We start from the raw sequence: 27,657 nt of genomic DNA, 5'->3' as shown, positions 1-27,657 counted from the left end.
GTCTTTTCATGATAAAAGTCACGTTTGTACTTCTCTCATCAAATCTGTCTCAGAAAAAGTTCTAATCTATTCTTCGTACATGTAATTATTGACAGTAACAGTCACTGATTTTTCAGCGCGTAGTAAACAAGATTGTACAGTGTAATAAATTTTTCTTTTTTATTTTGTTGTCGATCAGAGCGTTATATAAACGAGTCCGTATAGATTGTATTTCAATCTCGACCTGTTTTACTAATAATGTTCATATGTATTTCTTTATTTTAATGCTACTTTACATCTGAGGCTCAGTAGTTGTAGAAGTGAATAAAATATCTGGTTTCAAATCCTACGTTTTCAAAGACTCTCTAAATTAATTCGTTTCACAAACACAGAATTAGATAAGAATCGCTGATTCTGTGAAATCATTTAACCATATAAGGTGGTTGGAGACAATCCACATGAAGCGCCGCAACTAGGTTCCTATTTGGTTATTACTTCTCATCAGAGTATATCTGAAATCTAAAGAAAATTGCTGATCTACAGGGAATTAAAAGCCATGCCGCCTATTGTTACAGTTACAGATATTACCTCAGAGGTATTGCGATCACAGCTGAATTATTGCAAGAATGAGATATTTACATTCCATGAGTTGTAATTAAGTTAGGCTTGATCATAATTATATCTTTTATTTTAGTCATTCATAAACAATCTTAAAAGTACATTTCGATTTCTTTTTCATATCAAGTAATTGAATTACCTGTAACCTACTTACTATCACTGATGTTAAAATGAGTGTGAAAGGATTTTTTAAAAGTGTATTAAATCCTGATGCGAAAGTTGGGGAACAAGAAGAAACTGGGACCACCGGGGCCACATCAACAACAACTTCATTGTCTAGTTCAGCTACAGCTGGAGTAAATAATTTTCTATCTGGTACATCCAAATTTCTTGATTCTGTTCAAACAAAAAAGAATGGTTTAATTAATGATTTATCGAATAAACTAACGTCATTGAAAATGCCCGGCGAACAGTCGACCAATGAGAGTGCGAAGAAAAAGAAATCTAGGAGTAATGATGATGATGATGACAGTTCAGCCAGTGAATATGGAGATGATGGTGATTGTCCAATGTATGCAGAAGTAGCTCCAGTAGAACGTCAAGTATCAGTTGAAAGTATAGACAGTTTGCCAGATGAAGATGCTGAACGACGTAAATCGGAAATTCGTGCCTTAGTTTCGGATTTACTTCAACAAAGGTAAATTGATGGTCGATATATTATAATGTAAAAATGGGTTACTGTTTTTTGGGTAAAGGGTCGTGCAAATATTTTTGTTTGTAGTTCTACATTACTAACTGACTTCAGTTAAGGAATTATCTGAAACTAGGAAACATTGAATAACTGTTTCGTTCTAGTACGCGGTTCCTCAAAAATGCACATCAAGCACAGATTGCACCCAGGACATTCACGTTTCACAAGAAATCCTTTAATTCACAGGTCAGAGTATTGGATACGATTGGTTTACATTTATAACTTTGGTAAAGTTATTACACTGAGTCGGTGATATTACTCTCACATCCGACGTCGTCCAGATCGACTGATCATCGTCTCTCACTAGAATTCCAGCAGTTACCTCTCAAAGTAAGTTACCAGTAAAACAACTCATTATTTGGATAAAGCTATTCTGTGATGGAAAACTACAAAATTCATAGAATATCGATCTTAACCGGGATCATGAACACTTTTGCTGTTTGGTTTAATTGTGTATATTCGTTAATTTATTTGTTTTTATCAGCGTTACGGATGGGTAGATGTAAATGATATGACAAGCCAACCAGAAGTAGCCTAATGAGAAGGTCAGTCGACGGTAATCAGAAGTCATTTAAAAGACAAGTGTATTACATTCTCTAAGAATTAGAATAATTTCCTAAGAGATAGAATGGCATATATATATATATATATATATATATATATATATATATATATATGATGGCCTCGCTTTTGATGATCGCCCTTATCAATGATTGTCCTTATTGATGAGTTCCCTTTTTCCCTCGCACTTTCTCTCGCGTCCTTATTTGAGTGGAATAAATAACAAGATACAAAATTATATGTTTTGGATAAGTGTGTATCTACATGCACGACCAATTAAATAATCATGATGTGGTAACATGAACTAATCGCTAAATACCTAATCGTCGTTTATAAGCTTAAGGGTTTTTTGAAAGTGATGAATTTTGTAGTGTGCATCATGGGTTAACCTTAATCAAACTACAAATAGGGACTAGAATTGTAAATTATTGAACTCCAACAAAGTGATCTGGAAGTGAGGCGCTTCTCATGAGATTGTGGATTAGCAGTACTGAGGTTTCTCATGTTAGAACAAAATAGCTATCCAATATTTCCTGGCTTTCACTGATTATCTAAGTAGGGTGAACCGGTGAAATAAACTCTCATAATATAAGGTTCAGTCATCACAGTATGTAAAAGTAATAATAAATTATCTATTTTAATCCTCTGAATAAAATTTTCTGTCATTGTTTAATTGCATATTCATTTTGAATAATTAAAGTCAATTATAGCTTCATCTTTCCATTTATCTTACTACACGCCGTTCACTCTTAAGCTTGATCAATGAGAAAATGGTGAAGAATTTCAGAGATTTCATTGTGGTAAGTTATTTTAATCCATTGAATTATTTATTAGTGTAGGAATAAATTTAATACCATCTTAGTTACTAAGTATGATTATTGTAAGTTTGAAGTACTTCACTTCACTTTCTGCTTTGGTTCGTCCACGCGTTTTTTTAACAAATTCATTTTTTTTTCATAGAGAATCTTGATAATATGATTTATTTACTGAGCGAATAATATAGAATTGCTAAATAATTCCCTTTTTATGACCATTGATTTTTCAGTGTTCAAAGGATATATAAAAATGTTTTTAAAAAGTTACTAGTTTCTATGGATATTCATACACAAATGTTTACAAAAATTCTTGCTCTGATGACATCTGTTTTCATCGCTGAATAAGTATGATGCATGAAACCCGTAGTAATTACTTCTCTTTACCTCAAAGGACACAGGAACGAAGGTATACGAAGTATAGTGAATGTACTTTTTGAGTCTTTCAGCAATCATACTAGTAATAGGTTGGAAACACTATGAAAGCGTATAAATGTACTCGGTTGGTAAACTCAGTTCATAAATTAAAACAGATCTAAGCAAATAGATAGATTCGTGGTTAGCTGTAGAATCTAGGATGTGTATTTCGCTCTATTTTGAACTCATCAGGTGGATACACTTGGGGTGAAATGAAAGACACTGGGTTCAATTTTGTGTGTGAACATCAACACTGAGATTCAGGTACATCCAGCTGATAAGTCTCAAGTAAGTCAAAAATGAAAGTACTGGATTCTTCTCTTAGCCATAAATTCATCTACACCATAAAAATTTATGAAAAATGGCTGTATGAAGGCAATCCTCACAGCAGATAACACATGAGAACAACGATCAATCAATACGATTTGGATTTTAGATAATCCAATTTAAATACATTCAAGTTTGAAATAAAAAAACATCAATAGTTCCCATAAAAACAAACTTTTGTGTCGACAGTTGTTTAATGTTTATCGACGCCAGTAACTCAACATATTGATAGCGACCACATCACTGATTACTTTCTATAAAGATCTGGCACTAAGAGAACTATTGAGATTTTGTTTAGACAAATAACATAGTAATTGTTTTAAAAATTATTCCTACTAGATTTGTTTAAATGTGAGTACACAACCAATCCAAAGTAAAATGTGCAAAATATATTTATTCGGTTCTGTTCCTGCATTGTAATACTTTATACTATACTGCCAGGGTTAAGCGAGTTGACCATGAAACAACTATTGGCTTTAATTAGTCATCTATCACAGAATTTGTTTAAATAAAGAATTTGTTACCAAGATAATTTTTATAAGTGAAATGTTTTTAGCGTTTCTTATATGATTTAGGAGTATTTCCAAGGCATACTATCAATGTTTCGACCTTTATATACAAGAGTAAATGATAAAGACTCTAGTCTATATAACTGTAAACAAGTTTATTCTATTATTTTTTTATAAGGTAACATAGCTTCTACATTCTTTGTGAATGAACACTAACAAATATGTCATCAGAGTGACACTGATAGAATATGAGTCTGTGCATACATTTGTTTCCCATTGGAGTGTATTTAAGCCAGATCACCTGTAATAGTATTACTTGGATAAGATCCAATTTCAAACATAAACTATAAAAAAACAAGTCCTGATTAGTTTAATCTATCAACAAAATTTTCACTGAGTAGATAAATAACACATATGTAGTTACATCGAATTTCTCATTCCAATAAGCTAGTTTAACTTGTCATCATCATTTCAACATGTTTTAACTACATTTTGAAGATAATATTCGTGAAATTAATCAACAAACGGTTGTTAATCAGAAGTAACTGATCTAATAGTCATCGAAACACTTTATATGAACAATAAAAATATTTTTCAGTTATTATTGAAAACAAATAGTGGCTTACAAGGGAATCTAGGATGTACATTTCGTCCTATTTAGAACCCGTCACTTGGATATACCTCAATCTCATTGTTGATGTTCACATTGATGTTATAATTCAGTACCTTTTGCTTCAATCACCAACTGACTATGTTGACAGTAGGATGTACATCCCTGATGATACGAAATAATGGATAGACAATATTGTTGGATAGTTTTAGTCAATCGATAGGAAAGCCTGTATTTTAATTCATTTTTCTTACTCGACTGTAAATGTCAGTAACATTTTAGTTAAAGAAATCTTTTAAAAATGAAACTCATATATTTGTTATCAGTATGGGGATTTGTGGAGGTTGTAGTATTTCCAAAGTTGAATTCATGAATCAGTCTGAGCTAGACCACCACGGAAAACTTGGAAGCACTGGATGACCGTTTCGTCCTAGTATAGGACTTCTCAACAGTGAGTACCCTCACTCGGTATAAAAACCCAGGACCTTCAGCTTTAATTGTGAACGTTTAACCCCAAGACCACTGAGTCAGCATCCAATCATGTAAATGTCTGACTTGAATCGATCGATGATCCTGCGCAACCCTTCATCCATTGTCTGAGGTGGATAACTCTTTCCACCCGACATATGTTGGACTTCACTCATATTTTTGAAACAAGATTTTAATGTAAGTTATCCGAAAATGGTAATAACAAATATTAACTTATGGCTATTCATATTAGCAGTATTCCAGTAGTCATGAATAAGTCATATGTTGCAGTTTTATTTTTTAAATGTCTACGTAGTAATATGACCGATTTGACACTGTTTAATCAAAATCCACATTACCGATGATTTTCTATGAAGGTATAAGATCCTTGAAATGTAATATCATTTTCTTACAGAATAAAACTAAGATTTACAAGTGGTTTAATCTAAAGAATAATTTGAGATTTCACACTTTTAAACAAATATTTCTATGCATTCAATACATTGTTATGATCTGATGTCCTGTTCAATTAATGTGGTCAATCCTATAATTTAACTAACTCTAAAAGAGAAGCCAAAGACTACAAAGAAAACTGTATCACCAACAACTAAGTATTAATCGCTTAGTCATAATAGTTACTTTGGTCCCATTTATCATGAGAGTTGAAAAAACGGCGAGACTATAGTTTGTGGACGAACCAATCAGATTTAGGATTACAAGTCTTGGATTTTGGCACGAAATTCATCCATTCATTTGACTAAATATTATTTCGGCATTATAACCGGTTTCAGTTAGTGATGAAAACATTGAATCTAATTCCTAACCTTAACGATCAACCATAAATTCTAGTCCTCATTCTTTACACTAATTTATAACCCTCATTTAACCCAATTAAGTAGGTAGACATTTTCAAGATCATCTTGGTGTTGCTCAAAGGTCGTCCATAAATTATAGTCTCGCCGAAAAAAGCCTATCCCTTTTTCACATTTACTCAGTATACGGCGCTACATACACTATTAAGATAATGATCAATCAGGAAGATATATTGACACAGACTTTTGTAGGTTTGATCAAAGTATTCTCTCTTTATGATCTTAATCTGACAAGTATTTTACCGAATTACTTCATTAATGATACATTTTATCAACTTACTTATTAGTAAACTCTTTAATAATCTATTTCCTGTAATTACGAAAAGTGGTTAGATCGTCTGATATGATGAAAGAAATTTCGGTTGTTTTATAGACAGACAATTGACTACATTCAACAGAGACAGCTAAAGCCTGGATGATTAAATTTCTTAACAGTTCAAATAAAAGTTATTTGGGTGAGACTATAATCTATGGATGACCTTTGAGTGACGCTAGACTGACCTTGAGAGTGTCCATCTAATAACCAGGACCAAATGAAGGTTATAAACTTGTGTGAGGAGTTAGAACTGTGACTTACAGTTGATGAATAAGGTTAGGAATTAGACTTCAAGTTTTCATTACGCACTGACATCAGCCATAATGCCAAAACTCAATTAATCCAAATGGATGAGTGAATTTCGCGCCAAAATTCGAGACATGTTATCTTATATGTGATCGGTTCGTTCACAAATTATAGTCTGGCCGTTATTTGAGTTATTTAAACACAGAAAAAAACATATTTGTCACACGTTTCCATCAATTAGGTTAATAGAAAGGTCAAGGTGAACTAGTAAGCTATTTTATCCTAGTATTGTATTTCTTAGCAGAGAGCTATTAAGACAAGGTTGGGGGATGAATCTTCATTACTGAGTTTGGCAAGAAGCGTGATGATCATCCAGTGTTTTTATTAAAGATTGTTTAATTCTTAATATAAACGAATCGAACCGGTTACAATTACCATCTAAAGCTTTGAACAGTTATCTCGAACACCATGATGTAGAACGAATCAATAGATATTGAAAGTGTAAATCATTAGATCTTATCTCGGTGATCTAAACAAAATATGATTACTACAAAACATATAGTTCGTGAGTTCAATCCATCCGCAGGATCATTACCGAAGACTTATAATAGTAAGTTGTAAACTACAATGAACCTAAGTTCATTATTCTTTGATTCAAAATGGAACTCGAATGAATTTCACTCCAATATTAAATATTATATTCTTTAAACGAAAACGTATGTTCAATGAGGTAAACTTCCGTTATTTAAAGAAATAATCTGATAATAATGGTTCAAAAACAAAGAAAATTTCTTCTCAATTATATATTGAACTGATGAACTTTTAAAAGCAAGTGTTTTTATCACTCCCGTTGCTTGGACGTTTTTTTGAAAATTAGAGTTTTCGATAATATATAGGTCGGATACGTATCATGAATTAACGTTAGTCAAAGAAGAAACAAAAAATAAAATTTAGAGACTAATGCGGAGTTATTTCCTCTGAATTTGAGAGTCACTAAAGGCTTATTTTCTGGTTTTTATTTTATTTGAACATATAAATATTGGTACAAAAAAGCACTGAGTACATATGCTCCATACAAGTCACTTGATTTGTATGTGGACTGTGATACTGCTCGGGTGTCTAGACCGAAGCTGGTGGTTTTCTTATGAGGCCACTCCCGGAGCCTTTGACCTAAAGGGCTGATCAAAAAGGCAGTGGAGCAGCGTCATGAGATGCAGTTCCATGGTAGCCGGTGATCAATAATTGGTTCGTACACCACTTTTCCCTTGAGATCCTGGAGCCCATGCGCACTATTGGTTTGGAATCAGGGTTTTCCAACTCCCCTGGGCGAATCATCCAAACCCATCAATTCAGTCAGAGCGTCGGAAATTCGGTTTTTGTTCTCTCAATTTTGTAAACAACACCTCTGCTGTGAAAAGGTAGTGAGTAGGACTACGCTGACAGTGACTGTATACGCGCGACATTTCAAGAGGGAGATCTGACTTTCCACCATCGGATGTACCAGGGCATTTGGGGCCCACTAAAGATACATATACACGAATGCCGTACGAGATTTAATTCAAAGCCTGCGGGATTTTAGTTGAGAGTATAGTATAAAGACGATAGGTCGGCCAACCTTTATTATAACCGAGGTAGGCTTCCCACTGATGATCCAGTTTCTTCTTGAAAGTGTTCACTAATTGGGTTGATACAACTTATTCGAGTATGGTGTTCCAGTTGTTAACCATTCCATAGAAGAAATAACACCTTTCCCTGAGTTTGTTTGATTTTAATTTTGAAGTCTCTTTATGACAGCTTCAAGTATGATTAGTTCTACAAGGAGCAAGACGATAAAGCATTGCACCTAAATAGTTTTTAAGACACGGACTACTAATATGAGATCCCTTCTCATTCTACAATAAAGAAGGGGAATTAAATTAAATTACTTAAGATGCTCCTCGAAGATAGGGCTAGTGTATACATATAACAATATAGGGGAGTACATTATGTGAGTAAGTTTATTTAACTCACAGAACAAAGCCAAAACAAATCTTAGTCTATGTCAAAGCAACAAATGTTCCAAGTTCATAATCATGCTGTTGAGTTATAGGCAGTTGGTAGTTTATTGCTGTGATAAATGTAAAGGGAAAATTTCCCCCTGGTATTAATCCTAGCATGATAGTTATCACTTACTGCCCGAACGGTTAACACCAAACATTTTATCAATATTACTTACTTACTTACACCTGTTACTCCTACTGGAGCAAAGGCCGCCGAACTGCATTCTCCAACCCACTCCGTCCCGTGCCTTCATTTCCAGTTCTATCCAATTGTTGTTCATCCTTCTCATGTCTGTCTCCATTTCACGGCGTAATTTGTTCCATAGTCTTCCTCTTTGCCTTTGGACTTGAGGATTCCATGTGAGGGCTTGCCTTGTAACACAGTTGGGTGCTCTCCCAACTGTTAATAAACACCTGCATCTTCTGAATGATGGCTTTCTTAGTTCTCCGGGTTTCCGCCCCATACAGTAGAACTGTCTTGACATTTGTATTGAAAATCCTGACCTTGGTGTTGATTACCAATTGTTTTGAGTTCCAGATGTTCTTCATTTGTAAGTATGCTGCTCTTGCTTTGTCGATCTGCATCAGATCCACCGTGCTCATCAACGATGCTGCCGAGATATGTAAATGATTTTACATCTTCCAAATCTTATCCGTCAATTGTGATTCGATTGGTGCATGCTGTGTTGTTTCGGAGAATCTTGCTTTTCCGTTTGTGTGTGTTGAGACCTAATGCTGCTGAGGCTGCTGCTACCCTGATCCCCTGATCGTCTTCTCTTGCATTCGTTGTTGCGATTGCGATAGAAGAACCGGATCATTTGCAAAGTCAAGATCGTCCAGCCGCATCCAAGATCTCCACTGTATCCCTCGTTTCCCTTCAAATGTTGACGTCTTCATGATCCAGTCGGTCACCAGGAGAAAGAGAAAGGGTGAGAGTAAGCAACCTTGCCTGACACCGGTCTTTACTTCGAACGAGTCTGTCATTTGTCCTCCATGCACAATTTTGCAGTTTAATCCATCATAGGAACTCTGTATGATATTTACTATCTTCTCAGGGACGCTGTAGTATCGAAGAAGCTTCTATTGTGTTGTCCTGTCCACGCTATCAAATCCTTTCTCGTAGTCAATGAAGTTGATATAGAGTGACGAATTCCATTAAATTGATTGTTCCACAATGATCCGTAGAGTTGCGATTTGGTCTGTACACGATCTATCCTTATGAAATCCTGCCTGTTGGTCTCGAAGTTGGGCGTCTACGCAGTCCTTCATCCTGTTTAACAATACCCTGTTGAAGGCTTTTCCCGGTATTGAGAAAAGAGTGATGCCCCTGTAGTTATCACATTTGCTGAGATCGGCTTTCTTCGGTATTTTGATCAGGAGTCCTTCTTTCCAGTCTTTTGGTACTTGTTCCTCATCCAAAATCTTATTGAAGAGAATGTGGAGTATCCTTGCATTTGCCACTACGTCTGCTTTTAGTGCCTCTGCTGGAATGTTGTCTGGTCCTGCTGCTTTGCCACTCTTGATTTGTCTGATGGCCATGCTGATTTCTTCAATTGTTGGTGGGCCAGCATCGATTGGGAGGTCCGTAGGTGCTGCTTCCATGTTGGGTAGGTCCAGTGGGGCTGGTCGATTCAAGAGTTCTTTGAAGTGTTCTACCCACCTGTTTCGTTGTTCTTCAATGTTGGTGATAACCTTGCCTTCCTTGCTTTTCACTGGTCGTTCTGGTTTACGGTGATTTCCAGAGAGTTTCTTTGTTATGTCATACAATTGTCTCACGTTTCCTTCTCTTGCAGCATTTTCCGCCGTCATTGCTAAATCTTCCACATATTTACTTTTGTCAGTTCTTATTCTCCTCTTCACTTGCTTGTTTACTTCTGTGTATTCAGCTTGTGCCTTGGCTTTTCCTGCTCTTGTTCGTCTGGTATTGATTGCTGCTTCCTTGTTCCTCCTTTCTTGAATCTTATCCAGTGTATCAACAGTGATCCATTCCTTGTGATGGTGCTTCTTGTGACCCAGGACCCCACGACATGTTGAAGTGATTGCTTCTTTGATCCCCTTCCAGTTGCTATCCACAGTAGTTCCTTCTCCATTGAGTAGATCATGAAAGGCCTGGAACTTGCTGCTGAGGACTGTCTTGAATTTATTGAGTTTGTCAGTATCCTGAAGAAAAGCCGTATTAAACTTTTGTGCTGTTGTCCGCTCCGTTATCTAGTGCTTCTTGAGTTTCAATTTCATCTTGGCGACCAGCAAGTGATGATCCGATGCTACATCAGTTCCTCTCTTGGTTCGCACGTCCTGCATCGTCCTCCTGAAATTTTTGTTGATGTAGATATGGTCGATTTGGTTATGCGAGGTGTGATCCGGTGAAGTCCATGTGGTTTTGTGAATGCATTTATGTGGGAATATAGTGCCGCCTATGACCAGTTTATTGAAGGCACATAGGTTTGCAAATCTCTCACCATTTTCGTTCCTTTCTCCCAGTCCGTGTCGTCCCATGATGTCTTCATATCCAGTGTTGTCCGTTCCAACCTTGGCATTGAAATCTCCCATCAGAATGGTCAGGTCGTTTGTTGGGCACTTCTAGACGATTGACTTCAGCATATCGTAAAACTGATCTTTAACGTCTGCATTACAGTCGTTGGTAGGAACATAGCATTGGATGATATTCATTGAAATGCCCTCCTTCTTTGTTTTGAAGGAGGCTTTGATGATCCTTGGTCCATGAGGTTCCCATCCTATAAGTGCATTTTGTGCTTGTTTGGACAGCATCAATGCAACTCCTTGTGTATGTGGGGCTTTTTCTTCTTCATGGCCGGAGTATAACAGAAGATCCTCTGAAGCTAGTCTTTGTTGTCGAACTTGTGTCCAATGTGTTTCACTAATCCCAAGCATCTCCAGGTTGTATCTCCTCATTTCTGCAGCGATTTGGAAGACTCTCTCAGTCCCCGACATTGTATGAGCATCACATGTACCTAAACAAATGGTTGCTCTGGTTGTCAGAAGGGGTACCAGTCTCGTGACTTCCGAAGGAACTCGGCTTTCATCATGAGGCGTCTTAACTGTTCTAAATGAAAACCTTCTGACTCAAAAGGTAGAGTTTAAATGGTTTGAATAATTTTTTTGGTTGGCGTTTTTTTAGCGAGTTAGTTTTCTACGGGGTGGAGTGGCTAGCCCCATGCACAACCCTCCTCCTTTATCCGGGTTTGGGACCGGCAGTGGCCTCCGGAGGGACTCCATTCGGAGTTATGTTTCATAATTGTCTAAACGTAAATAAAACATCTTTGAGTTTATCTGATTTCCCATAACCCTAGTATATCAGCAGTACCCAAAATTTTTCGTGCTTAAACGAATTTTCAGGGGAATTATGGAAGTAAAATACTGCTTCTTTACATCTAGTAGCAAAAGTAATCGGTCAGTGAATTGTCATAACAAGCCAATAAACTATGATTGAAAACGGAATACTACTGAAAGCATATTAAGTAATATGGCGTAAGTAATGAAATAAAAATGGCTGAAGTCCACTTGAAATAAACAAATTGAACATAATATATCTTTTTCCCGAAAAATTAATGATGATTTGACTAATTTTCACTTTCTGATTTCAGAGGCATAGTGGTCGTTCAAGATTTGCCAAAGAACTAAAATCTCAAGTAAACTATTATTTTGTCATTTCATGGAGAATATGTTTTCGTATTGAGATGAGTCAAGTGATTCTGTGAAGTTCTCATTTTGAAATAGCGTTCATATAACAGTCATCCCACTAAAGATTTTAGTTTCTTCCATCTGATGTCTGCAATGATTTAGGTCAAAAGCATATTGCTGATTTGCTCAAGGATATCATTGATAGTCTAATCTTGATGAACGGCAATATTTCAAACAATATTTTAGAAACTGATATCCTCTCGTGGATAAAGTAGCGCTTGATATCTCATTACAAAGTGACTGAAATTCAGATTACTTATTAATATTGACTTATTATCCAGAGTGATTAGGTTTCGCTTTGTGTTCATATTATTATTATTATTATTATTATTATTATTATTATTATTATTATTATTACTCTTTTCATTATCCTTATCTCCTCTTACCCCGTTTCCTGTCTAGTTGACCTTTTATCTTTATATATAAATGCTCTTAACAAGTATATGTGCGACCAGATTGTTCGAAATGTATTGCGCTAATATGTCACATTATTATTATTATTATTATTATTATTATTATTATAGTTCTGATAATCTTCGTCTTCTAATATCATTATCGAAATTTACTTATTATCGTTATCACATGAAATAGTGTGAATGAGTGATCCTGTCATCAAAGTCTCTAGGTTGTTAACAATTACTTCTGAGGAGTTTGAAATAAAAGCAAACGATTGTTTACTTTTCACCTGTACATATTTCTCATTTATTCAATCCCAACTTGTGTCTGTTTATGTTCTATTCCTACTCTCTTCACTTTAACTCTTTTGTATATTGTTTTTACTACTTAATCATATTCAGCAAATAGTTGTATTCGTAGTAATTTCTACGCGCATGTTGTAACGCAAGTTTATAGTGTAATATTCCAAAATATTTACATATACTTATAATATATATTGTATTCATCTTTAGAACTACTTTCTTTCAATTCCAGTTAAATCAAGCTGTATAACAATTCATATCACCTAAGAAATGACTTACGTCTAAGTTCAAAATTGATCATGAATAATTCTGTACTATTAATATTAGTTCAAAATGTTTGGGTCAGATTGGACAAAACGTTCCTAGAATTTTTATACTGCAAAAATAGAGTACTATTACATTTTATAAGTAGTATCTTGAAATGATAAATTCTTCAAATTTATTCATCCATAATTAATTGTTTTCAGAACTTTTTATAGCCTTTTTTCGCTTTTATGTTTAACCAATTAGTAAAACTTTGATTGTACATCCCCCTTCATTTATAGACAAAGGGTATGAAATGTATACCTAATCAACTTCTGGAACAATTGGCTTTATTCATTGGTCCATTATTAAATCAATGTAGCGAAAATGAAGATTATACTCCAGCTTATATCATTATGCATTTAAGTTTCTCATTATACCATGAAAGTAAGTAAAGCTGATGAGGGATTGTGGAAATTATTAAGTTTTATTAAAGTCAAGAAATGAATAAAATTAGATGACCACTGGAAACCTGGATATACTGGATGGTCGTTTCGTCTTAGTATGGAACTCGTCAACAGTGCGCATCCTAGATCTCTCATGTAGGAATAGAATCCAGAAAGTTCAGTTCTGTGCGCGAACGCAACCTCTAGACCACTGAGCTGGCACCCCATAATTTTAGTGCCTAACTTTAATCGATTCATGATATCAAAGAGTCACCTTATGTGATAGCCAGAATCTCTTTTTAAAGTATATTAATCTAAACATTAATGCAAGCATTGATAGAGCGATAAACTGATAATATTGATGTGGTGTAGCCAACTGGAAGTTGTGGAGGTTATTGAATTTCATTGAAATCATGAACTGATCAATGTTAGACTGCCATTAAAAACATAAAAGCACTGGGAGACCGTTTCATCCTGGCATGAGATTCCTGAGCAGTGGGCATCCACGAAGCTGAGAGAGGGGATTGGGTACAGGACTTTTACTCTCGCGTGCTGACGCTTAACATCGATACTACTGTGCCGAAATTCATTGACGTACAACCCCGATTTCAAAAGATCCACGATAATGTGAGACTATTTTACATTGTCTTCAGTGGATACCTTCCTCACACCTGACACGATTTAGTAATTGTATATGAGACTGTAGGTCCTGGGTCCGACTCCTGCCTTCGAGTCCGTGAATGTACGTTTCTGAGGAGTCCCGTATTATGACTAGACGGTTGTCTCAACCTTCCACGTTTTCAACAGTAAACTAACTTTAATCGGTCCGTGTTTTTCATGAAATATTTATTCATGTCGTTATAGAAGCATTCTATGTTTTGTGAGATATTATAACACTCATCATCTTATTTGCATTATTTACTGTTTTCAGCTGTCTCTTCAAATGGTACCGCTGAGCAAAAATATCTTTATGTATTATTGAAAGATCAAGTGATTTGGCAGTCAATGAGGTTCTGGAATGCTGCCTTTTTCATCGCTTTACAACGTGAACGGGCTGAACGTCAAAGATATCCAGTGTAAGTATATCTTTCTTTGATTTGATTTTCTTTTTACACATATTTGTGCATTCACAATCACGCTTAAATAATTCAGTGAACTTACGCATATCGTTGGCGTTGTGTTGCTTGAACTGAATGGTTTAGTTCGGAAGTTGACATTGTAGTTTTGGCCAATATCACCAGTGTCTATTTCACAGGAAGTAATACATCACTGAAATCAATCTATGTGAACAATCATGAACATAAATTCGATTGAGATGTCAAAATTATGAAGCAACGAAACTACAAGTATGATGTGGAAATTCAAGAAGGATGGAATTCAAATTATTTGACAATCAATAGTAACATCAACCCATACTGTAGAGCTCAGTTAAATACATGGTCAGAGGTCGACTGAAATGGATATTCAAGGTTAATGCAAGTACAAATGAAGACAATCAATCACATATAAGGCTATTAGAAAGAATTGAATCAACGTTTGTGGAATGACTGGAAAGCTCAATTCGGCATGAAGTAGGCTCTGATAGTATTGTTTAGAACAACAATGAAATCTCAGTGATTAGCCATTTCATAGTTTAAAGTACACAACATTTCTAACAAAAGCATCTTCATAAGAAGTAAATCTTCTTTGTCATTTCAAACAAATCAAATAATGAAATACAGTCAGTAATGAACTGATGTTTATTGTCATAAACGGAGAATAGTTCACAAAGATAAGTGTTTGTATTAATATACAAACATTTTGCTGAGGGTTCAAACGGCGCGACTCAACGATTTGTTTTTATAAACAAATAAATATATCAGTATGAGGATTTGTGGAGATTGTAGTATTTTCTCTGTTCGATTCATGAGTTGACCTAAGCTAAAGCATCATTGAAGTCGTGACAAATAGAGCATAATCCGTGTCAGGTGTAAGACATAAACCACCGATGACAATGTTTGAAGGGTTGGGAGAGACCATGCATCGATTGAAGTTAGACATTAATACCGTCAGGTCTAAAAGTCAAGTGTTTGCTCGAGACCAAAGTTCCTGTACTTGGGTCCCGCATGCGTACTTGTGGATGTGCAATGCTGAGTAGTCCCATACTAGGACGAAACGGCCATCCAGTGCTTACAGGTTCCCAATGGTGGTTTAGTTTACATCTACTCATGAATCCAATAGTGAAAATAATTACATATGCATATGTAATGTCTTGTGACAAAGAATATGAAGTACAGTAGAAACATGTCTGTTAGAATCGGTTTTACTCTGACTGTTCGTACAGTTTAGTGAAGAGTGTTTTGAATTATTGATATTTTGAATGATTGTCTCAACATAAACATTCTTTACATGTTTACGTAGAACAGATAGAATTTGGGTTGAGGTGGATTCCAGATGTGTATTTCATTTGATTTGGGACTCTTCAACCGGATGTAGTTATGTTGAAGTGTTAATTTTCATATTAGGACTTAAACCTAGTAGCTTTAGCTTGAAACGTCCAACACATTATTCAGACATCTGTCCACTTATTCAACCCGTATGAATTTTAACTTAAATTGTAATGGCTTAGATTATCTAGTTGTTGACATCTTGACCGGATTTTGATCAGCCTTATTCGGCATGTGTTCATCCGGAGGGATCATCAACTCTAGGATGCAAGTACATCCAGCTGAAGACTCCCATATATGTGAAAACAGCCGTCCTGGATTCCGCTGTTAACCATAATCCATTTATTCAATATAAGCTCAGAAATTTAAGGAGGAAGAATATATTTGTGGTTTGGTTCACAAAATGAAGTTCAAACGTATGGCAAACACACACACTGTACTGCATTCACTTCATGAATATTTTACTAGTGGTAGTCTACTGGTCAAAATATGGAAATAAGTTTTCAATAAACATTACAAATGAATAGTTTTTATTCAAGTTTATTTTATTTCAACTCATTCACCAAGTACAGATTAATATGCTAGGCTTGAATCCAATGATACTAACCGATTTCCAAAACACAGGTGGGTGGTTCAATATTTGAACCTGTCACCTGGAGGCTCAAATTCGAATATCTTAAACACTGAACATCTACTGTCACATACTGTCATCATTGTTTCTTAAATATGAGTAGATGAACTCGACACTATTAGTTTGAGCATTAATTTAACGTCTTTAGGCCTCGTACTTTTCATCGAATAATAAGTATTTCTTTTTCGTAACCGACCATTCATTCAAATCGGTAATTTTTTTATTTCAACATCTTAGCACCTAATTTTATGCGCATCAATAATCTTTTACCCCTTCATATGTCTGTTACTTTGTGCTACCTACTTTCTAAAATCCCATTTCTTTCAAGTTGATTATCTATTTTGTAAGTATAACTCCTAACATATGTTTTTTTTCTAGTTTCTGATACTACGGTTGTATACAGTCATGTATCATATACAGTTCTATACATGTTTTTGTTCTGTTATCATTGAGTAGTGCATACAGGTCAACTGACATAATAATGAAGACTGATTTGAGGTATATTCTATTCATTTCTTTTGTTGTCATTTATAAAGCGTTTAATTGATTGACGAATATCTTGTTAATCGAAGCTTCCAAATCTTGACTAATTATTTTCACATCGTCTAATAATGTTGTATTTTCAGATAAATGTTAGTTTATTTGGTCCTATATTTACAGATATAAGCCATCAGAATAGAATTCTTGCACCGATTTTACTCTACTTTGAAAAAAGATACTAAGTATCGATCTTTTAACTGGATGACTTCACCATGAAATTTAAAAGGAGAGAGAATATTTTAGAATAGAGCTGAGTTCGTTCGTTTTACCATGTTTGCTATGTTTTATTGTGTTTGATTTTTTTCTGTTCCCTTTTATTTAGCATTGAAGGCGATGATCCAATCCAAGCGGAAACTGACTTTCAAAACGACATTGCATATTCACAGTTAAGGTGAGTTAGAATTATGTTAGAATATATATTTTACTGTCGAGTAAAGTTTACTTCAGTACATTTGGTGAGATTCGCTCTAAGATTTAGATCAAATGATTGAGTCACTCATGAAATTCCAAATCCAAAGCAATATGATTTGTTCAAAATAAGATACTATTATTAAATAAATGCTTATATATACAGCTAATAGAACTTAGATCGGGAGAAACCTCAAAAAATTACGGATAATTAGGTACGATCTGGGAATAAGTACTTCATGATCTGGTTACATAAGAACAATTCACCAAGAGCATACGTTATACCAAGTAATATTTAGCAGTTGTGTCAAATTCAACAGTAGAAAGCAACAAGTCGAAACGGTGACTTTTTGAACTAGATAAAAGTTTTGCGAGAAAACAAATGTCAAATGCACGTTAAACACATGAAAACAAATCGTCAGGAATTTTAAGAGGATGCAGTTAAATTAAGAAGTCGATAAAATGTCACAGGTTCATGTAAATTCTATAACATATACTCAAAAATAAGTGAAAATGACATAAGTTACTGAATATTGAAAAGTAGTATAACGTGTTAAAGAAAAAAGAAAAGTAGGGTTCAGGCAAGCTACTAAATTTAATGTGAACATCAAAAAGGCGATGTAAGAATATTTTGACGACGGATTCCAGCATCAACGAATCTTACATCCTGTGTTCCATCACTGGTTGCAAATGCATTTGTTCTATGAAGTTAGAAAGATGGAGATAAGGAAATCAAATAGATCTAACAAACAGTTTTAGTATTGAGTAGATAGTTGTATGTGTATGTCTCCCATCTTAACTGAGAGTAAATGACTTTTGTTTCAGATGACAAGAGTAGTTCCGGAAAACGTTTTGACACTTTTTTGATCATAACTAATGAAGTAATAAGAATAAGACCTTTAATTCACTATAGTCATTTACTTGATAATTTTTGATGAATTTATTTGAATGTACAAAGTTTTCCGTAGTCTTTTTTCACAACAACAGAATCCAAGTTACATTCCCTGTAGACAAAGTGTACTTACTACAATAAATATATGTCTGAATAGGATGGTTGGTAGTTTTAGCCTTTTTTTCTCAATAAGCACTGGGTAACTACCTTGATCACAAGTATTTACTGTGGTGTTTGTTCAAGATATCCCCAAATGTAATCAACAAGAACCTTTTCATTAGGGCTTTGTGTTGTGGTGCACTAGATAGAATACGTTACTACGAGGAATAAAGGAATAAGGTATTTGCAGTCGGTTTTTTAATATGTCCCATACAGTGTCAAGGAGATTCACTTTTAATAGCATAATTTAATATTTATAGTCCTATTTTTCTAAATAATCTTTTTCAAATATATTTCAAATAAACTTTTACACTGAAGTTTCTACTGACATATTATCAAGGGAATATTCATACGCTTGGTTTCTTTGTAGTTTGATGTATGTATGGGAAAAAAACTTACCTAGTTTCACTTCAATCAGAGATTCATGTGACTATGTTGCTTTCAAATGAGATAGTACTACTGATTTTGTAGTTAGTAATCAGCCGAAGTCGAGGCTAAACTGTGATAAATTTTAATGCTACCTAGTCAAACAACTTTATCGTTTCAAGCTTTATACAGTCATTGTACCGAAATTCTTTAATGACAGACAACGATTTTCTCCAGTTATTTTTGTCTTCTAGAACACAATCTTCATGAGTCAACATAAGCAAGGACCACTGAAAATTGAACAAAATTGTAAAATATACCAGCAATAACTGATAAATCCAATTAATTTTATGCTTATACTGTTCGAATCTCCGGTGAAACTATAATTTATGGATGACCTTTGGGCGACGCTAGACTGACCTTGAGAGTGTCCACGTAATAACCAGGACCAAATGAGTGTTATAAACCTGTGTGAGGAATTAGAATTATGATTTACAGTTGATGATTAAGGTTAGAAATTAGATTTAGGGTTTTCATCAGGAACCGACATCAGCTGTAATGCCAAAACCCTATTTATCCAAGTGGATGAGTGAACTTCGCACCAAAATCTGAGACGTGTTATCTTATACGTGATTGATTCGTCCATAAATTGTAGTCTCGCCAAATCTCCATTTGTCTCACTCATGCCAATCTTATTGGTACATTTTCTTTTAACTCGTATTACTTAATAAGTTTTAAGTAGCGAGACCAATACTATTGGAAATCGTGGATGCTCTATATTATAGTTTTGTAATCACGATGAACTGAACAACTGTTTGATTGTTATGGGAAACACCTTATCAATGCTCATTAAAGATCATAGAAGTCTCTCAGGTTGTCCATGTGGTCTGTCAAGGGATTTTAAATCAGTTTTATTCTATAGTCCCTGATTTTCAACTTTACATGAACGAACAAAAGTAAATTCTCATAAAATGTCTGAAATAGAATATCAAAATTGTATTTTGGATTGACGGTAATAAAATTCAAGTTTTACTAATCTCTTCTACTTGAAATTTATTATGACCTGTTTGTCAACTACAGTATAAGATTATAGTCTGCAACACAGACTGGTGTTAATTGAACAACTTTCAAGAATCATTTCACACAGGATAGTTTTCGTTCTAATATAAGACTCTTCGACTGTGCACACATCCGGTGACATTTCAATCTTATTCCATTGTATATATAGTAAATAACTGTTAATAATAAATCTTTTAAAGGTCCTCCAATACAATATTAAACGAAATTATTAGAAATAAGCCAATGACTAAGATATTAATCATTCATCTTGATAATTATCAAACGAATTCACTTAGTAATTACATTCCGTTTCTTTTAATTAACATTACGAAAAATACAAAAGTGATACAGGTTGTTTGAATTGTTTTCCTCGCCCATCCCATACATTAACTGGAGTTCGATGTTTCAGTTTTAAATTATTTATGCTAAATTGTTGAGTAAAGTGTATGTTGAAATTCAGTTGTATACAAATGTTTGTCATATTTTATGAGCTAGAAACGAATTAATATACTATGTTAAATACACATCATCCAACATTTATCGCTTACAAACTTCATCGTTCCTTCATTCCTGTTGTTATAACAACTACTCTCTGTTTACAGCACCGTTCTCTTCAATTTCATATCCTTAACCTTCCGATAACAGATATTCCACTTCTGATTGGTGTTACATAATACTTATGTTGACAAACATAAATAGCATAGACCATATATTATATGTATATATATACTCTTCAGTAATGATGACCGACTGCTCCCCTTATCATCTATTGACCAGCTGTGATAGTGTATATAGAATAACATTCAAACTATTCCCTCCGATAACAGTGTGCTATCCAGTATACCAACCAACTGATACGAGATTATTTTAAACGTTAGTTTTAACATAACTTTATCTGTACTCATTTGAGATCATTTTGTCTGCTATTTTAAAATTATGAAAAGATGAAACTTGTTCGTTTATTTCTTTTCATTGTTTGCGTTATGGAGGAGGGACTGTAGTTTATTTTTTTCCTTAAAAAAAGCCCAGCGAAAAGCAGGAAGGACATGACAGACGTTTCATGACCCATGATTTAAACTATGAAAAACAAATATATATATATATATATATATATATATATATATATATATATATACAAACAATAGTTGTGAAATCATAGTGTCTACACTAAATATAAAAAAAATTAATGACTACAATTCACAACAAGGTTCATTCATTACAGTCTAACATATAAATTATTGATAAAAAACAACATTCTGTTTTATGTTTATGTCGTGGGATTTTCGTGTTTCTCTTTCTTTGTTTAAAGAAGAAAGAAAAATAAAACAAAACAAGGCAACTCACAAGAATGTACCCTTACATGCTATACCTTGTTTAAAATAATAAAATAGTTTGATTTACATGTAGAGACTTTGTTAAGAGTTTTATTTTATGATTGAATGAAATTAGAATTCATATTAACATAAATGAAAGATCGGTGAGGTGATTGAGCAATTTAGAATATGTCATTCTCTTATACGAATATTCGTCAAGATTAGAACGAATAGTTTGACAGTAATTGAGCGCCGAGTATAGAGAAGTCATTATATGTGAAAATTATATTTGAAATATTCTCAGCGATTGAAATTTAACTAATTCCAACGTTTCGTCCAGCTAACTTGTCTGGACTTCTTCAGGGTAATAATCAAAATCAAAATTATCAAAGAAATATATAGCTTTTAACAATCAAGATTATACTGTGTTAAACCAATCATATTTGGGTGTTGCTTTTTTTTGTAAAATAGGATAAAATGAGTCAGTTGACTACAAATCATGTGATGAATTCAACTACATGGAAATACTTAACTGAGTAACAAATCGTATGTGTGTGAGTGTGTATGTATGTATGCATGTGTGAGAGATTGATATGAAGGAATAAATAAAGTTCAAGTTCAAGGATGAAAAAATTTGATAATGAAAGATCGATGTGCATGTCAAAACATAAATTGTATTGTTTAGAAACTCATTCAGTTCTTTCAATAATAATAACGATGCATGTGATATTAAAAACAGGTTTAAACAAGAGATAGGTTCCAAATTTACTTGTCAAACGAAATTTGCCAGGTAGTTGCCATTTGAATACCATCTTTTCGGTTCAGGCTGTTCTTGTTCGCCCATATATGCAGAGCTTCTGCTGTCAATCTTTCTTTATGGGTGTTAAAACCTTTCTGAAGTATTTTGGTCCCTTCAAAATTAATCTTGTGTCCTGTTTCTAACGCATGTAACGCTATCGCTGACTTATTTTCAAGTTTCTTTAAATCTACCGAGGATTTTGGAACATTTTTCAAGCATTGTTTGTGTTCCTTCAATCTTACATCCAGGCAATTAAATGTAAGATTGAAGGAACACAAACAATGCTTGAAAAATGTTCCAAAATCCTCGGTAGATTTAAAGAAACTTGAAAATAAGTCAGCGATAGCGTTACATGCGTTAGAAACAGGACACAAGATTAATTTTGAAGGGACCAAAATACTTCAGAAAGGTTTTAACACCCATAAAGAAAGATTGACAGCAGAAGCTCTGCATATATGGGCGAACAAGAACAGCCTGAACCGAAAAGATGGTATTCAAATGGCAACTACCTGGCAAATTTCGTTTGACAAGTAAATTTGGAACCTATCTCTTGTTTAAACCTGTTTTTAATATCACATGCATCGTTATTATTATTGAAAGAACTGAATGAGTTTCTAAACAATACAATTTATGTTTTGACATGCACATCGATCTTTCATTATCAAATTTTTTCATCCTTGAACTTGAACTTTATTTATTCCTTCATATCAATCTCTCACACATGCATACATACATACACACTCACACACATACGATTTGTTACTCAGTTAAGTATTTCCATGTAGTTGAATTCATCACATGATTTGTAGTCAACTGACTCATTTTATCCTATTTTACAAAAAAAAGCAACACCCAAATATGATTGGTTTAACACAGTATAATCTTGATTGTTAAAAGCTATATATTTCTTTGATAATTTTGATTTTGATTATTACCCTGAAGAAGTCCAGACAAGTTAGCTGGACGAAACGTTGGAATTAGTTAAATTTCAATCGCTGAGAATATTTCAAATATAATTTTCACATATAATGTCATTCTCTTAGTTCATGATGTTTCGTGAAGATTGATTCAATTTGTGTAGTGTATTTGTCATAGATTCGTCAGAGTTAGTGTATCATTTTAAATCAGTGAGTAATAAATAGTTGTTGAGTACTAGTAAAAGAACCAACTGTGTTCATCCGTGGCCTCTTCATAGATCGAGCTTCAAATGTTCATGTCTTGCAGTGAATACACAAACATTAGAGTCACTAAGTAGGTATCTAATGGTACAGTTATAACCGTAAATATGTTATGTCTGTATACTTACTTACTTATGCCTGTCACCCCTCATGAATGAGCATAGACCTTTCACCAGCATTCTCTATCCAATGTTGTCCTGGGCAATCCTTTCCAATTGCTATTTATCCTTTTTATATCTGCTTCATACGTTACACCTAACTATTACTTTTGATAAATAACTACTACTGAAACGAAGAAGAAATGAACAACTGTTTCTAGTACTTTCCAAATGAATATATACTCAATAATTGCCAAAGATTGTAACTAATTTTAAAATAGTAAATAATCAAATCATTATTGAGTAGTCTGTGATATATTCAACCTCCATATGATCAGTTAGTAAATGTAAGTAGATTTAACATGATCATATAAGACATCATTACTGATAGAAATTTCTAGTATTCTAGTTACTTTTATGAATTAGAAGCTATTCCCTATTCCGTAACTTAAGATGAAGTATTATAAAGCCAAGGAAAGTGGAATTCCCTTTGAAAAATATCGGTAACAAGTACATGAATAGTTAAGTAACTACATTTTTACTGAAGTAGAATAGATGTAATGTGTCTAGCAGTAAAATCTATAACCCACGTTTCTTTCTGTTTGAAACCTGTCAAATGTACCCAATTGTATAGGAACTGTATATATCCTCAACAGTTTGGCTTAGAAATCGTAGGGTATATCCTATGGTTTATCATACAACTCAGTAATATACTTTTAAAATTGACCTCATTTATAATCCGATCCCTCAGTGTACATCAATTCTAGGGTCCAGGTACACTCAGCTGACGAATCTTAAGTGGCGCAAAACGTGTATCCTGGATTCCACTGATAGTCGCATTGTATTTATTCGATATCAAATTGTATCATAAAGACTATATCGAGGCGATGATTACAGGATGCCATATGCCAACCTAGACTGATTCAAATTCAGTCAAAAATATCAACAACATGATAATCCAAGTCATCTGAAATTAAATTAAACTTTTACTGTTCAATATTTTGCTTTTTAGCAAATTTCTATGGCGTATGTATACTTTAGGAATGGGACAAGAATTATGTATGGACTTTCTACGTAAACAAGCCAGTGCAACCAATTTACCGAATGGTTAGTCTATAAAACAATAATAAATTACATAATTTTGATTTTTCATTGTGTATTTAACGTGACTATTCAAATTTATTTAGACATATAAACATTTGTACAAGGAATCACCAAATACATATGCGCTACATTAATCATTCGATTTGTGTTAAGAATGGAATACTGCTCAAGCGCCCAAACCGAAACAGACAGTTTTCCTAAGGGGTCACACCCCGAGCTTTTGACCCACAGGTCTAACCCACAAGGCAATGGAGCAATATAAGGAGACGCAGTCCCTTGGTATCCAGTGACCAACAATAGGTTCATACACCATTTGTTCCTTCAGGATCCTAGAGCCCATATGCACCATTGGTTTGGAATCAGGGTTTTCCAACTCCCCTAGGTCGACCACCCGTACTCACAAACTCAGTTGAAGTGCCAGTCATTCGCTTTCCATTCCTTCAATTTCGTGGTTAAAACACGCCGCTAAGAGAGGGCAGTGAGTAGTACTTCCCTGATAGTGGCTATATATATGTGGCCATGTGAGAACATTTCGAAACGGAAGGCTGACTTTCCTCACCCCCGGCCATACCAGGGCATCTAGAGGCAAGCGACGCGCGCCTGCTGGGAGTCGAACGCGGACTACCCTCGTAATTGACGAGCACTTGACTACTGAACCACTGAACATTTAGAAACTTGTATTCAAGATCTGGATGTTTGCAGCAGGGAGTTTATATTATTTTGGACATTCGATACTAACTAGTTACGTGCATCAACTGACATATGGATGGATAGACAGATAGATGATATCTCTTTCGAAGGTCGAATCATAGAAATTGCAATTATATTTTAGGTGGAAATGATAAATACCCCATGTTTAATTTAGTTTTCTATTCGTTCATGAAAGATGGACCACATTATCTGATTTAATTGACTTTCTAGCAAGTCGAATCCAACTTTTTAATCGATGATAAGATTTTTACCCTACACCAATGTGAAGTAAGTTTGTGCAATTTAAAATTAAGGTAGATTTAGAAAGAAAAACAGATATTTTGATGGTGATATGAGGTGAAAACTGTTGAGAACTGAAAACAAAACACTTGATAGAGGTTTCGTTTTAAGATTTCAAGCTCAAATGATCAGAATCAACTATATTCATGTTTTGTGACAAATATGAATTCTTTAAATGGGGAAGATCTTTATCCAGTGTTTACCGTTTCCAATTCCTGTCAATCAGACCTGACTTTTTTATTCAAATTTATTAATGCGTAAGATATTGTATAGGGGCATTTTTTGCTTTAACTGGTGCTCGAACCTTGACGTTGGGAGATGGATATAAATCGTCATGAAATGAGTTAAGTTGGTAATGTCAACCACTAAATGCTAGCTCAATACTCTAAAGTTTAAACATTCATCATGAGACTTATAGGTTTTGGGTTTGATCACCGACTGTGAGGTTGTAAACTAGAACTGCTGAAGAGCACATAATTAGAATGAATAGAACTATTAAGGAATATAATAGTTGAATTCATGAGTCAATTGATGCTAAATCACCATGGAAAACCTGGATACACTGGACGACTGTTTCGTGCTAGTACGGGACTCCTCAGCCGTGCGAATCGACGATCCTACCTCTCGTGATTCGAACCCAGGACCCCTCAGTCTCGCACGCGAGACCCTAACCTCTAGACCATTTAGTCGGTATCCAACGGTGTTAATGTCTAACTTCAACCAATCTATGAAGCTGAGCCACCTTCCACCAATTTCATCATTGGGTTACTATCTCAGAAGAGACCCGGTTGAACTCAACTGGTCGTTGCTTCTCACTAGAACTCCATGAAATACCCAGGACGAAACGGCCGTCCAGTTCTTCCAGATTTTCCATGATGATCCAACTTCAATTGACTCATGAATTCAACTAATAGATTACTAATTATATCCACAAAACGCCTATCTGGTTATACTCAGGAATACTTTTAATATCTATATTAATGATAGATTACTACAATCTCCATTGTTTTTTTTTCTTCTTGCCTCATTTCATAGATCTAGTCAAAATAATTCAGAAAAATTCTCAACACTTCTTTGAAACCACTAGTCCTAATGAAGTACCACAATGAATAATAATAATATCAATTAAATAATCCAAGATTTGATCATTGTTACATAAATATTGATTAATAATATTTCTTTCATTATTTCATTTATCTGAAACAGGCAACAATTTATAAATTGCTTATTATTACGTAATCACATTAATCCCCTTTTTCTCTATGATTACAATCATGGTAAATCTATGTTTTGTTGTTTGTTTGTTTATCTATCTGTCCGTCTATCTAATTGTTTGTCATGTCATCAGTATTATTGATTGTTTATTGTCAACTGTTTAATTTGTTTGTTTTTCAATGATTTGTTCAAGTTACATTTGACTTTTCAAAGTTCTTTTTAAGTTTATGTTTGACTATTGTGTAGGTACATAAGTAGTATTTAATAATTTGTCTGATTTTAATCTTGCATTTTGCTTATATCTTGCTTTATACTCACATTCATTTGTCATTGTTAATAGAAAAAGAAAAAAAATCATGATGGTTACTTACTACTGAAAAGAATGTTTTTATCCATTTGAACAATAAGCTATAAGGTTTTTTAATACTTTTAAACAATATAATATAATGGAATGGATTATCTGGAGGTTGGTTCAATTCTCAAGATGATATTCATTATAGATTGTTTATAGTTGAGGTGTGATTTTAAATTAAGGGATGTTGACTGACCTCTTAACAAAGCACGCATAGAACACTGTCTAAGATTGAATCTGAAAACTTCAGTCGTTATTTAATGTAGAAGAAATTAAGAAATAGGAATTTTTACATTGATCTGAAAGTAATATGTTAACTGATTGATTTGAAGGTTCACGGTTTTATTTTTGTAGTGGTCTTAGTTGAGCAATTCAAGCCTAGGATAAAATAGGTGTGTGTCAGTGATATCTTGATTTACAAAGATTTCTCAATGAACACCAGTTCATGATTAACACTATTTTCAAAGCAAATAGAAGTTGATGAAAACTCTAAGTTCCTTGTTGAATAGGGGTAAGAGTTTATTGACATTACAAACTTATATCTGATTATAATAATAGACATTTTACTATTTG

The 27,657-nt window shown here is 34.1% G+C and overlaps 1 protein-coding gene across 2 annotated transcripts in view; it reads left to right on the top strand.

The window, feature by feature from the left end:
* The window catches only part of MS3_00009044 (uncharacterized protein), a 35,778-nt gene extending 8,427 nt beyond the window's left edge, over nt 1–27,351 (top strand). The window contains exons 2-9 of one of the 2 annotated variants that reach the window (XM_012939329.3): nt 725–1,234; nt 2,604–2,649; nt 12,071–12,115; nt 13,411–13,555; nt 14,486–14,630; nt 17,474–17,542; nt 24,436–24,530; nt 26,553–27,351. In XM_012939329.3, the coding sequence (XP_012794783.1) occupies nt 768–1,234; nt 2,604–2,649; nt 12,071–12,115; nt 13,411–13,555; nt 14,486–14,630; nt 17,474–17,542; nt 24,436–24,530; nt 26,553–26,626 (1,086 nt within the window). In that variant the 5' untranslated portion in view covers nt 725–767 and the 3' untranslated portion in view covers nt 26,627–27,351. The remainder of the gene's footprint in view (nt 1–724; nt 1,235–2,603; nt 2,650–12,070; nt 12,116–13,410; nt 13,556–14,485; nt 14,631–17,473; nt 17,543–24,435; nt 24,531–26,552) is intronic. The other variant, XM_051217377.1, reaches the window with a different exon arrangement.
* The last annotated feature ends 306 nt before the right edge of the window (nt 27,352–27,657 follow it).

Source organism: Schistosoma haematobium, chromosome 5, assembly GCF_000699445.3.
Source record: "Schistosoma haematobium chromosome 5, whole genome shotgun sequence".
NCBI lineage: Eukaryota > Metazoa > Platyhelminthes > Trematoda > Strigeidida > Schistosomatidae > Schistosoma > Schistosoma haematobium.
This window is presented reverse-complemented; position numbering and strand designations above follow the sequence as displayed.